Source organism: Stegodyphus dumicola, chromosome 10 (genome assembly GCF_044657685.1).
Source record: "Stegodyphus dumicola isolate Sdum_Otavi_A_Nest chromosome 10, ASM4465768v1".
Lineage (NCBI taxonomy): Eukaryota > Metazoa > Arthropoda > Arachnida > Araneae > Eresidae > Stegodyphus > Stegodyphus dumicola.
In genome coordinates this window covers 117852728-117866045 of record NC_140777.1, presented here as the reverse complement: position 1 = coordinate 117866045, position 13318 = coordinate 117852728, and the positions used below count along the sequence as shown (strand labels likewise).

Genomic DNA, 13318 nt, shown 5'->3' with positions numbered 1-13318 from the left:
ACTGGCTTGAGTGCATGTTATAAAGGGGAAAAACCAAAGAAACCAACCATGCAGACAGTGCGTTCGCAGGAACTTATACCAGGTCAAACTACCAGCGTTCAGCGACGTTACCGCTCGGCCACTGCTAAACTCTCATGCTGTACAACAACTTGAAGACATACTTACATACCTGGTGTTCTTCTTCAGCTCCATATTCTTTTTAAAACGACATCTAGGGAAATAAATTAAAAGTCTACGTTTGTTTTCAGACATAAATTTTAATTTTAATATTTTTAAATTACATTATTATTATGCTTGTTTTTTGTTTGTAAAACCACCAAAGTCTATTTGATTGCTCTATTTACTGTTCTGTAGACAGTATAGGAAGGATATATAAATGCAAAATAAATATTTATTGCTAATATAACATAATTATAGCCTATTTTCTACTATGTAGATAGCACAGAAAGATTTCCTAAATGCAAAATAAAAATTTATAGTTATTAAATACTTCTTAAACTATTTTTGCTTAGAAAATGCTTCTAACTACTAACAACAGTTGAGGAAAACGTTCACACTAATAATTCAGTATTTGGGACCTTAATCTGGAGCTTGTATTTTAGAATAAACTGCAAAAATTGAGAATTTCCACGTTTCCGCTTCGTTTTCCATAGCAATAACTGAAATATTTCTGCGTTAACGAGGATTTCTTCCTTATTAATGTCACCGTGAAAATAATATAGCTGATATTCATAATTATCATTCAAAAGTTTCGATGGAACCAAAAAGGTACGTATAAAATAAGTGTAGCTATTGAAATCATATGATGTCTTTTAATATTTTATATAAAAAACTATTTTTCTTCTCAATTTAACTCCAAATGGTAATTTAGAATTTCATTATTCTGCATTTGCCTAGACGATCCACATGATTAACTTTTATAACATAATGTTTCAGGCTCAAAATGCCGGCCTTGAAATGGCGCAGACCGCCCTCTTCGCTTCCCTTTAGCTACGCCCACTGCCTGATCATGGATATAAGCAACTCTTCTCTCCTTGTTTGATGCTAATCTTTTAAAATGCATGAAAAATAATGGATACAGATGTAACTAGTTCAACATAAAGTGAATACCGTAGATACCAAAGATAATAGGGTCGAGGTTCAACCATTCAGACTTCAGCCTAGAAAAGGACCGCATAACCATTTTACGGTCGAAATGCCTTGAACTCGATACAACACAAGTTCCCATTTCCAAAGTCGTGAACTAGTTTTTATTATATTTTTGTATCTAAGGTGGAGCATTAATTAAAGAGCAGAACTAAATGGTGTGTTTTAGTAGCAGATTTATTCAGTATACTTTTGAACCAAATTAATATATCATGCATTATTTATTCCAAGCTAATTCTCAACTTTCTTTATTTGAGGCATTAGGCCAGAATATGACAAATTAAGGAAAAGGTTTCATTTCTTCTTCGTTCTCTCCCTGGTAATGAATCGTTATTAATCTATAATTATAGAATATACAATTTATACCTGTGAATATGCACTATACAGTGCACAGATTAACCAGACAGCTCTTACGTGCTTTACCGTAATCAAGTAAACCAAACAAAATCAAACCACTGCAAAGACGGATAAGCCAATAACTAAAACATTTAGCACACATGTCTTTGGGTGGTGAATATTTGCGCTTCGATGTATATTTTTCACATGTCTTTTAGATTTTTTTTAATTAGATTTTTTATATGAATGATTTATATATGATTTTTATATTTTAGATTTTTCATATGAATCTTCACTTGACAAATCAATAATTTCAGAACTCTACCATTTACACCACCGGACAAAGTAAAAAGAAATCTTTTAAATGAAGTTTATTTGAAATGTATAATTTGAATTAATTTATGTTGACAACTTTTAAGTATATAATCAAGTTTAAGGCTATCTTAAGTTCACGCCGCCGCTGTTGCATACCTGCTATCAATTCATACTTAAATTATTAAATTGTGACGTGTTCGTTTGCTCTTTAAAAGAGTGTATAAACATTAAAGCAAAATCTAAGTCACTCTTTATCATCTTTTCGCGAATATTTCGGAAACAGTGAAGAAATTGGCCAAAACGGAGGGGGATTTTTTTCAAAGCTCATTTCTAAAATAGACATAACCAGTAACAAAGCAAGTACCAGTTCTTACTAAAACCCTTACTTGGCATACTGTTTATTCTAAACTGTTCTGTAGTTTTATTCGAGCTGGAAAATTTTGCACAATTCCCCATGCACTAAAATAAGAGGAATATCAGTGTCTACTTGGGATTTCAAAAAAGTTGCCCCCATTCCCTTAAATGAAGCCTCTTTACGCAGAGTAAATGTCGGGTACTTCAACGAGGGTGGCGCAATATAATACTTTGATCGTACAGAAATGATTGACACAATGACTGTCACAACGAAACTATTACACTATGCGAAGGGAAAACAAGTGAAATAGACAAAAGGGTGCATGAGCTACTCAGAATGCATAGATGGAATTGGCCGCAAGCCGAACGGTTAAGCCAGCGCCCGACCCTTTCGCCGTCGACAGCAATGATGGAAAGTGATTATCACGGTCATTGTTGGACAGCCTGGGGTTCCTATGGATGGAAGGAATATAGGGTAGTGAGATTCATCGTCGCATGGTGTCGGTGTGCGGGAACAAAGCACCCTCAAGGCGTAACTTATTCCGTTGGTTGGCCAAGTTCAGCAGTGGAGTGGAGACTGCAGCCAAAGGTGTCAGCGCGGAACGACCAGTAACATTGCGTACAGCAGCAAATGTGGCAGTCCTGCCGGATTTGATCATGGCGAACAGGCGCATAACGTTCAACAAGATGCAGGAAGAGACAGGACTTCCTCAAGGAACTGCAGGCGTTTGTGCATGGTGATTTGGGAATGACAAATGTGTGTGCAAAGTGGGTGGACCTCGAACCAAGACCTCGGACTACGCCTTGTTTGACAACATGAAGGACGCAGTCAGAGGTCAACATGTTGAATCTTCTGCGAATTGCATGCAATTGTCCCTAGGTGGTGCACAAACTGATTTACCAAAGCCCTTCGGAACTTCCCAGCCAGATGGCAGAAGTGTATCGACATGGGCGGGGATTATTTCTAACTGATGTATTATCAGTTTTTGTTAATAAATTGTATTTCGCTCTATGGCAGCGTTTGTGTCATTCATTTCTGTACGACCTAAATATAATGCGATAGGTGTAGCGCAGTGATTCTACACCTTTTTAAAGCTGCTGTTAGCTTCTTAGAAGAGTATAATATATTGTCGAGTATCCGCCAATGTTCCAATTTGGCAAAAGATGACGTTTTATTCGAGTGAATCGAAGAGCGGATGGATATGTTGCAACATCAAGATAGCAATAGAAAGATACGTTGCAACAGCAAGACACCATATGAAATCACACGTAGTGGATAAGTTATGAAATCGGTTAAAAAAAAACTTTCGAAGCTATTTTAGAAGCGAAATTTTATAGCAAACATTTTCTACCTGAAATAGAGAAAAATTTGTATCAAAGTAAAATTATCAAAATACCGACTAAGTTAGTCAATCCCTTTCCGTTAACACAACTGCCAAAAGATTAATGTCTGAACTATTCTTCATAATGCTTGACCATCTTATTGAACAAATGATATTTTTCAATATTTAATGCGTTATCTAATACAGTGGTCTCAAATTTGCGTCCCACGAGCAGTATGCAGCCCCTAAAATAATTTTATCCATCTCGCGAAGGCCTTCCAATTATGTATTTGTTAAAAATATAGTGTTGCAAAGATTTCAGGATTTTTAGTTATTTAAAGTCCGTGTTTGCATTAGTTTCATTTTCATTAAAAACCAACATGAATAACACAGCAGAAAATCTATAAATGGAGTTAATTAGTTTACAGTGTTAAATAAATTTTATTCAAAGGTTTGGCGATGCAGATTTGCTTAATTTTTTGTACCTGTCAAAAACTAAATGCACTCAGTTACGAACTTCTGCACTAAGAATAATCGCTTTGTTTGGGGCTACATTTATAAGCAAATAGTTTTTTTTTTTTTTTTTTTTTTTTTTTTTTTTTAAGTTGAAAATGAATAAGGAAAGAACTTGACCGATTGACCGATCAGCATCTGCAATCCCTGATGAAGATAATATCTAATAATTACTTTCTAAGGCTAAAAAAATTTATCAGAATCGAAACGCTATCAAATATCAAGCTGTAGTAAAAATTAAAGAGGTTTAGAATTATTTACATGCAGTTATATGTATTTTTATATATGCATCGAAGAAAAATTTCATAAATAAGAGAAAGAGATTTGGTTATCATTATTTATTCTCGAGTTTTGTGCAACTTGGTAAATTTTCTCTGAAAATTGAATTTCTTCTTAATTTGTTTTTAGTTTCAAATATAGCAAGTTGTTTAATGATTAATGAAACTTGATTGAATTATTTGAGAGAAATGTCAGTCTAAGGAATTAATATTTAGCCGTCAATATGTTTGAATTACAAAGTGTAACCAAGAAAAATGTCTTGCATATAGGCTACTAAACGTTAAAGTTCATATGGAAAACAGATACAAATTTTTTCTTTTTTTTTCTTTCGATGTTATTACTATTTTTTATGCATGTTTGATAAATATTTAGGGGAAAATTTCAAAATCTATTTAAAATATTTTTTGTTTTATTAATCAATTTTTTCATTTTGTTTAAAAATGAAATCTGGCCCGTCAGTTCTTTTCAAATAGCACATTCGGCGTGCATGCCATTTGAGTTTCGAGACCACTGGCCTAGGAACATTAGTTAAGTCAATATTAATTTCGTAATTGACGCAGATATTATATTAAAAGCTGAAGACAAGCTGCGGCTTTCTTCATTTATTCAAGAAATAAGTGATAATCCTATAATGAAACCGAATTTTTGTTTCGGGGGAAGGCAAACTTGTTTATTTTGAACTACAGTAAGAACCCGTTTAAAGCGGGGCATATGTTCCAACAGGATCCAGCGCTCAATTAAACAGCGGTAAGCGAACTGATTTTAACACGCAATAAATGGGAATAAATGAAACAGAAAAGAAAATTTAGCAGTTTTTTTGTTTTGTTTGTTTTATTTTGTAATATTTATTATTAACTAATCTTTCATTACATTAATTATAAACTTATTTATTTTTATTCATAAAAAATCTATTAAAATAAAAAAAATATATTATGTTAAGAAAATAAGTTATGTTTGTGATGAGGAAGGTTTTGCTCATTTAACATGTTTTATTTTTACGTGAAGAAGTCATTTTAGCATTTTTTGCCTTTTCCTGTTTCGTTAGGCAAGTAGTTGTAAAGAACAAGATATCGCATCAATGACATTTCGTTTTGTCTTTGATATTCTAACAAAATTATGTCATTTTTGTATAAATTGATCCGTAATTTTCGTTATAATGGATAATTTTTTTAAATTCATTGGAAGTTTCTTTTGTTCCTCATCTTCACAAACACTAATTTCATCACCTTCGTGCACTTGTTGTTCAAATAATTGTTTTCAGGTTGTCGTTGGAAAGACTGCAGAGTCACTAGGATATTTTGAAGCAGGAGACATGAAAAATGAGCAGTGCCCTCGCCGGGAGTCGAGCCCTGGACCTCTCGAATACGCTCCGAATGGGCTACTGTTACCTACCTTGACGATTTCTGGGGCATCAACAATGAATTCTATTGTGTTAACAAATCCTTGCTTATTTTTATTTTGCATACATTCTTCCATACTGCTTCCAAACATTTCTCGGCCACCTGATTCCAGGAAAGATTGATGCTGTCTACAGTGTCCGTGATAATGTAGTTTTTTCAAAAATACCCACTGGATCGTTTGCAAGAAAACCACTTCTACTGGAATGCATTCTGTTTCGGTCGAATCCATGGGATGGCTTGGAGCATTATCAAAATAGAGCTTTCGGTTATAGTTCCTTAAATTCGCAGTACCGTTTAACAGACGAGCAAAAATGTTCGGTAAAGCAGTTCTCGAAAATTTTTGTAGCGATTCAAGATTTTTTTGGGGGCTCCCAAATTACTGGAAAAGATTATTTTAAAATTCGCATAAATGCTTTTGGGGTTTTAAAATGATAAGAAAGCAATAGTTTTTAATTTAAAGTCTCCTTTAGCGTTATCACTCAGCAGAAGTGTTAAACGATGTATTGTTGCTTTAAATCATAAAGCAACCTAGCAGTACCGAAATCGCATGCAGTTTCAGAGAATCCCAAGACTATCGTATAATACTGAAACAGTGTTAAGCGAAGCAGAATTAAGCGGGAAATGTAGTGGAAAATGTCAGAAGGTTATAGTCTTAATTTAATTGTAAAACTGAAGTGAACAAAAAGTTCCACTATACAAAATGCCGATTAGTTAGTTTATTTAAGCTATAAAAGCGCTCACTTTGCAAAAACTACCTTACGTTAATGCATTTTATTTGTCTTTTTTTAAGTTGTCTATTAAAGTCACGAAAAGTCCACGCAATCAGCTCATTTAGAACAGAAATAGAATTCCGGACTAGAATGGCAATGTTTCAATGACTTTCTCTATCCGGCCACTGGCGGGCGAAAATCGATCCATATGTGTTAAAACTAAGTAACTAAGTAATGCGCTTAGATATTGCATTGGTATGATTTCAATTTCTCAATACACATACAGACAGCTTTTGAAAATACCGATTGTGGTGTATACAGCCCTTGAATAAAACGGCTCTATTCGCTGAAGATACAATGAAATGAACTTGAATGGAATTTGACTGAATATTTTGAAGAAATGTTTCTGAAGGGAAAAGTTAGAATTTTTAAGAGATTCAGTAAAATGGTACCATTTATTAACAATGGTTGCATAGTAACGAATCTTAGGGATGCATATTTATTTTCGTAAACGCAGTATTTTCTTTGTGCTGTAGTTAGAAATTTTGTTTCTCATTTTTTAATGCTTTTTGAAAAAGATTTTATCGAAATATGTTTAAAAATTTGATTTTCTCCGAATCAGAAATGCAGACTGTTCCATAAATTGGAAAAATTACTAAAGTATTTTAATGTATGCAGTAAAATAAATTGGTCATTAATTATTCTCTAGAATTCCTATTCTATCGGTTTCAGAAATGTGCTTTAAGTGTGCGATGGTAAATTTTACGAATTATTAATGTCTGTATTTAGAAGGCAATGAAAATGAAAATAATTGCATTCATGAGAATTTTTTACTAGCGATTTTTATTACTCCTTTCACTATAATTTTCTTTTCTTTTTTCTTAATTTCTTTTTCTTTTTTTTTCTCCTATTTCATATTAGCTTCAATGGGAAATGACGCCAATTTACACTGACTACCAATAAATATTTGGACACCTATGCAAATGACGATATCTGCGGTCCTAAGGTACGTCACGGACTCCGCCGGTATATATCGTGTAGGAAACAGCATCGGCTTTAGTCGCATGCAAAATGCCTCGCAGTTTGGAGCTCTCTGATTTCGAGAAAGGTATAATTATCGGGTATCACAAATGTGGCCGATCCTTAAGGGACATATCTAGCGATCTGAACTACCCAAAATCGACAGTGGCCTATGTGATTAAGAAGTGGAAGGTGAGCGGTGATTGTCGGAATGTGCCCCGAGTCGGCAGACCAACGAAACTGGGAGATAGAGACCGACGAGTGCTGTCCAGAGAAATTCGGAAGAACCGCACCCAACCGATGGCCCTCATCCGTGAGGAGTTTCAACAGGCATCCAGGAGTATTCTTTCAATAAATACCATTCGTAAGGAAGCACATCTGCTTGGTTTTCATGGTCGTGCTGCTGCCCATAAGCCTTTGATCACAAAGTCCAACCGCGCTGCTCGGTTAATGTGGTGCAAAGCACATCGAAATTGGACCGTAGATCAGTGGAAACGGGTTCTTTGGAGACACGAATCAAGGTTCACCCTTTACCATTCGGATGGCAAGGTCTGGGTCTGGCGTCTACCTGGAGAACGTCTCCTGCGAGAATGCATTGTGCCAACAGTCAAGTTCGGCGGAGGTGGAACTATTGTCTGGGGGTGTTTCTCCTGGTTATGAGCTGGGACTCTTGGTCCCCATTTATGGTGAGCTCAACTCCGATGTCTACTGCACTATTTTGGATAACAATGTGCTTCCTACGTTGTGGCAGTTTTACGGGTTGGACCCCTGTTGCTTTCAGGACGACAATGCCAGTTGTCATGTTTCGACGTTAACCAAGGCTTGGTATGGTGCCAATGGAGTTCATCCAATGGACTGGTCTGCCCAGTGTCCAGACCTGAACCCTATCGAGAACCTCTGGGACGAGTGCATCGCCGAATTCAGGGGTGCACTACCCGTGCAAAATCGGTGAAGGAACTTCTATGTCTTCTCCAAGCCGAGTGGAAGAAAATACCACTAGCTGTCATCCACGCTGTAATTACCTCTCGTGGAGGCTCTACCAACTATTGATTTTGAATAAAGTTAGTTTTTCTTTTCTATCACAGGTGTCCAAATACTTATTGGTAGTCAGTGTATACTGAGAAATGACAGGAACCGAAAATTTCAAATTTTTAAGAATATCATCTCTCAGTGTGGCATGGTTAGCTCAATTCCGAGTGATTTATATTCGAAATAGGGTAGATGGTGGAATTCATATGTGAAATATTTTTGCACGTTTAATTTTTTCCGGCACTATTTTCAAGAAATTAAAGTTCAATCAAAGCATACACATAATCTGATGAACGGAGTTGATGGCTGCAAAAACTGAAAATCTAAAAGTGACCATTTGAAAATCACTTTTATGTTATTTCTTTCCCGTGAATAATCTGCCAATGTAAATAAGTGCATTTAAGTACGTTTTTGAAAATGATATCTGAAGGTTTTTGGATTGCGATTTAAGATAATACTGATTATGCAAGGTGGAGGGGGACGTTTCAGATAATGCAGCGAAATTATGAAGCAACATACATGAGTTATGCTAGAAATATGAGAGAAGTATATTGCTATTTGTTGAGACGCATTCATGTTTTAAAAATAATATTAAAGAGTTTTGTTTCTGTTACAATAAATATAACAATACAATATTTGGTTCAATATTTGAGATAACTAGACGCAAAATATCTTCAACATTTTTCAACGTTGAACGGCATTTGGGTTTTTGCGAGCGTTAAAGCTGAAAAAGTCACTTCTCATAAACACTTTTCATAAAACTCTGAATGGCAGAATAACATTGAATGTCATTTTAAAGATTTTGAGAAATTCATCATTCCAGCTCCGAACCCAGAATTTAATCAAGGAATTTTCGGGGAAATTCAAGTTTTTATATTTGAGCCACTTGATAACTCAATTCTTTTTCGGGAGATGATTAATCTCATTAATGTCCCTTAATATAATTTCTCCTAAATTATAATGAATGTAACTTTTTTAAAGTCATGCATCTGAATTAAGTTTTCACGACCCAACATTTCGCTTTGCAAATACATTTGGGATAGTGCCCTGCAGTTTAAGAAACTTTATTGTAGTGTGTTATGTAAAGCGTTCAAGCTGAATTAAGAAGATAACTTTTAGCGTGTGACTATGTAAATTTCAATGAATCTTCTGCTTATTTCTAATTGTGTTATATATAAATATATATCTCTCCTCATTCCTTTATAACATAATCGTGATTGCTTTTGAAAAAGATGGACCTAGCTCTAGTGACCCTCAAAATCGATAGAATTTTATTCAAAATTTACGCAAACATAAAATTATTTTTTTGATTTAATTTTTAAGTATAATCCTGTTTATAAAAATTTACAAAGTAATTAAGCAAATTATTATACATCTTTAAAGTGTGGTAAATCAAGTGTGGTACAAAATATTTACTGTATTTGGAAGTGTTAAACTCGGTAGGATTTCGTCTACATTCAAATTATACAGTTCTCATATGTTATCGCAATGACCTTAGTAGAAGTGATCAAAATTTCAGAATGTGCCACATTCTGGCAACTATGCGCATAACTATTCTTCAGGCAACCATGCGCATAAACATTCTTTAGGCGAGCATGCTCATAACAATCTTTCAGTCATGTTTTCTTATGCTATTTGGGGGGGGGAGCCCAAAGGGGCAATTTGCCCAGAAAGACTATTGTGTTGATACATGCAGATTACACAGGATGCCTATGGAAAGGTAACCTACTTTCATTACCAGTGTCATGCATCGGAGACTGTAGCCCCTTAGTCTTATCATATTATCGCCGGAGGCTGGATGCATTACATGGGCCACCCTATATGTACTAATTACATGATGCTGAATTACTGAATGTATAGGGAAGGGTCTGATAGCTAGTTGATCATATTATTGAATACATAGGCAAGTTTAAAGTACTTGTATATTAGCGCAACCACCTTGGCGCAATCTGGCAACTTTTTACAAATGAAAAGGTAAACGTTTCTTATCGAGTGCAGGTAGCTGGTTTTTGCTGGTTTTATAAAACTATTCTCAAACTATCGATAACTATCGTAAACAAATCGAAAAACATTGCCAACATATGAAAAGAAAGCTTATTTTAGCAATTTAAACTAAAATTTTAAATATTATATAGAGATAACGTGATACATTTCAAAATTAAACGCTTACATTTTTCTCTAAACCTTTTTGTAATTTTTTTGAGCTATTCTTCTCCCCAAGTACACAACGATTTAGTTTTGCTTCAAAAACATTAGAAAATTGCAGATACAAGGCATCGCGCGAACCTCGATAAGACTGCCTCTTTACCAAATGCATTTCCTCGTTGTTCCCTTAATAAATTGTGGGGCAAAAATCTATATTCCTTTTGAAATTTTACCGCAGTCTCTTCCATTGCTGGAAAATTCTACAAGCGCTTATTTTAAAATTAATTTTAAGGTAAAATACCACTTTTTATTTAACCGCCGAAAAAAACCGTTGGAACTTGAAATACAACATAAAGAAGGCATACGGAAATGACGATGTTTTTTGACTAAAGGATTGTTATGAGTATGTTGTGAGTTTGGCACTTTCAGAAAATGTGGCGATTCCTACCAAGACGAATGAGTTAACACGTAAGCATCCAGTTTAATTGCATCTGAAGACAATAGATACTAAGTGGTAGTTATAATAACAGTTCTCTCTTAATTTTTTTAAATAGGTATAATGAACTTAATCAAAATTTATTAATAATTTTGATTAAGTTCAAAGTCAATGCAGCATAATAGTTCCTTATTATACAAAGACTATCACATTATAAATATTAGATAATTGCTCTTTAATTTATTGCTTAAAAGATTCTGGTATTATAAATTTACTGCTCTTTTCAGTTGTGTGCTGATGCTGTGTTTTACGCCACGACTCTTTCTGTTGGCTTATTCATTCGATACCTCATCGAAATCATGAGCAGAAGAGCATTTTTAGATAGAAGGGAATGCATTGAATCAAGAATTAAAATCGAAACTGAAAAGAATCAGCAGGTATGTCGAAACCAATTGTTTTATACATGTTTATATATTTAGTTTGTGTAAATATTCTTAAAAAAAATTAAATTGAAGCCTACATTTTTTCAGTACTCATTTATAATAAAATACATACATACATATGTATATATATATATATTAAATTCAAAATGACCTCTCTTCGGAGTAGGCTTTGGCAAACATTATTCCATGTTATATGGACAAGACAACTACAACAACAACAACAAACTCAAAATTACTAGCTTTGATTTAGCTATGTCCTCTTCTTGGAATTTAAACTCCGTCATATCTGAAAACTAATCCAGTTTATGTCATCTTATCCTCCTTCTTTTGTAGATGGCTCTCATCCAGTCGCAGAGCTCAAAATTTAAGAAATATAGTCTTTAAATATGTTACTATCTGTTACTTTTTTTTTTTTTTTTTTTTTTTTTTTTTTTTGCGTAGCTCTTTTTTCTACTCCGCTCGCTGCTGCTTAGACACGTGCTTGCCGCCGCGCTGTGTCTCCATCATCTGAGAATGTAAGCTTTCAAAATTGTGCGCGCGCATATCGTGCCCATAATAACATGTGGCCCTCTTTAATTGCGAAAAATAATCTGTGTTGAAACAACGCGAAATCGGGGTAAGTTCTTCGTTATTATGTCACCTTATGGACCTGCGCCATCGTCTAACGCTTCAAGTCATCTACAAAATTGTGACGTATGTATGTATTTGGTGTGTATGTATATATGTATTTTGGTGACATGACTATTTAAAAAAATATAAGTTCCTTTATCCAATAGCGCAGATTTGAGTTGTGCTTATCAGCTTATACACTTCCATCCACTCCAAGAATTGTTTGCTGCCCAACCGGTATAGTGGTTAGCGCCGCTGACTGCCGTGCCGAAGAGCCCGGGTTCGAATCCCTAAGGCACGGATGTTTGTAAATGTGTAGCTTCCGTGCAGCATGGGGTCACTCTAAATAGGCGGCGAACCGAAAATCCTCTCAAGAAGCTGGTGGTAGGGAAAGAGGGATGGGAGACCCTCTGACATGTCCCCTCCTGGGGTGCTTTCCATCAAAATGGGGGCGGAACTGAGGTAAACTGAGGTCGCCTGTGGGGTCCTTAAGGCTGTTGCCAACGACAGGCGTAAACTTGCGCTTCTTGCCACGAGAAATTTCGTGGGTTTGGGCTGACTATACGTCAGAGAAATGAGCATTAGCAACAACAACAACAATAACAAGAACTATTTAAAAAAATATTTACTGCAAATAAAAAAAAAAAAAAAAAAAAAAAAAAATAGCAGACTGTGAAGTAGCCCGCAAATATAAACAAAATTTTAAATAAACGGTGCGTATCATCACAAAAACACCGGTTTTAAAGCGCGCAGGTCACAGTTTTTTCTTTGAATGTTCAGAGATTCTACCCTTCTTAAAATACTACAACAGTCTTGATGTGTCAAATTATTTGTTTTACTTGCATAGAATTATATTACTTATCCAGACAAAACTCACGAAGACTATTGGGTTAAGCTATCGCAATTTTAACGGAAAGTACTCCATAGCATGGAATCGAAAAGGAAGGGACCATTTAAACAGTTGTATTCTTTTTTAAAATTTTTCTAAAATGATAGAGAAATAAGCTATTGTAGATGTCAGCATTTATACATGCACCTGTTTTCATACATTTTACATTACATTTTTCTCTTGGTTTGGATTGTATTACAGAGTACTCTCAAACTTCCGGGTGCCGATTATCCGGTGTGGCACTGCCCACGCACGCACATTCAACGCCATGCTCTAGAGTCTAGAGCGTGAAAAAAAACAAACACTCGCAAGTCCGAATATGCGCTGAAAACAGCTAAATTGCGTTTTTGTGGTTTAGTTTCAGTGATTTCC

General features: G+C 35.0%; 1 protein-coding gene across 7 annotated transcripts in view; it reads left to right on the top strand.

Annotated features, from left to right (window-relative positions):
- LOC118187008 (adenylate cyclase type 2-like) overlaps positions 1-13318 on the top strand; it is a 153541-nt gene that overhangs the window by 30470 nt on the left and 109753 nt on the right. For 6 of the 7 annotated variants that reach the window (XR_015043518.1, XR_015043519.1, XR_015043520.1 and 3 more), the window contains exon 6: positions 11293-11442. Coding sequence is in view for 3 of the 7 variants with exons in the window: in XM_085825433.1 (XP_085681559.1) it covers positions 11293-11442 (150 nt within the window). In the remaining 4 variants the exon portion in view is untranslated. Of the gene's footprint in view, positions 1-1766; positions 1828-11292; positions 11443-13318 lie in introns of those variants that run through there. The other variant, XM_085825434.1, reaches the window with a different exon arrangement.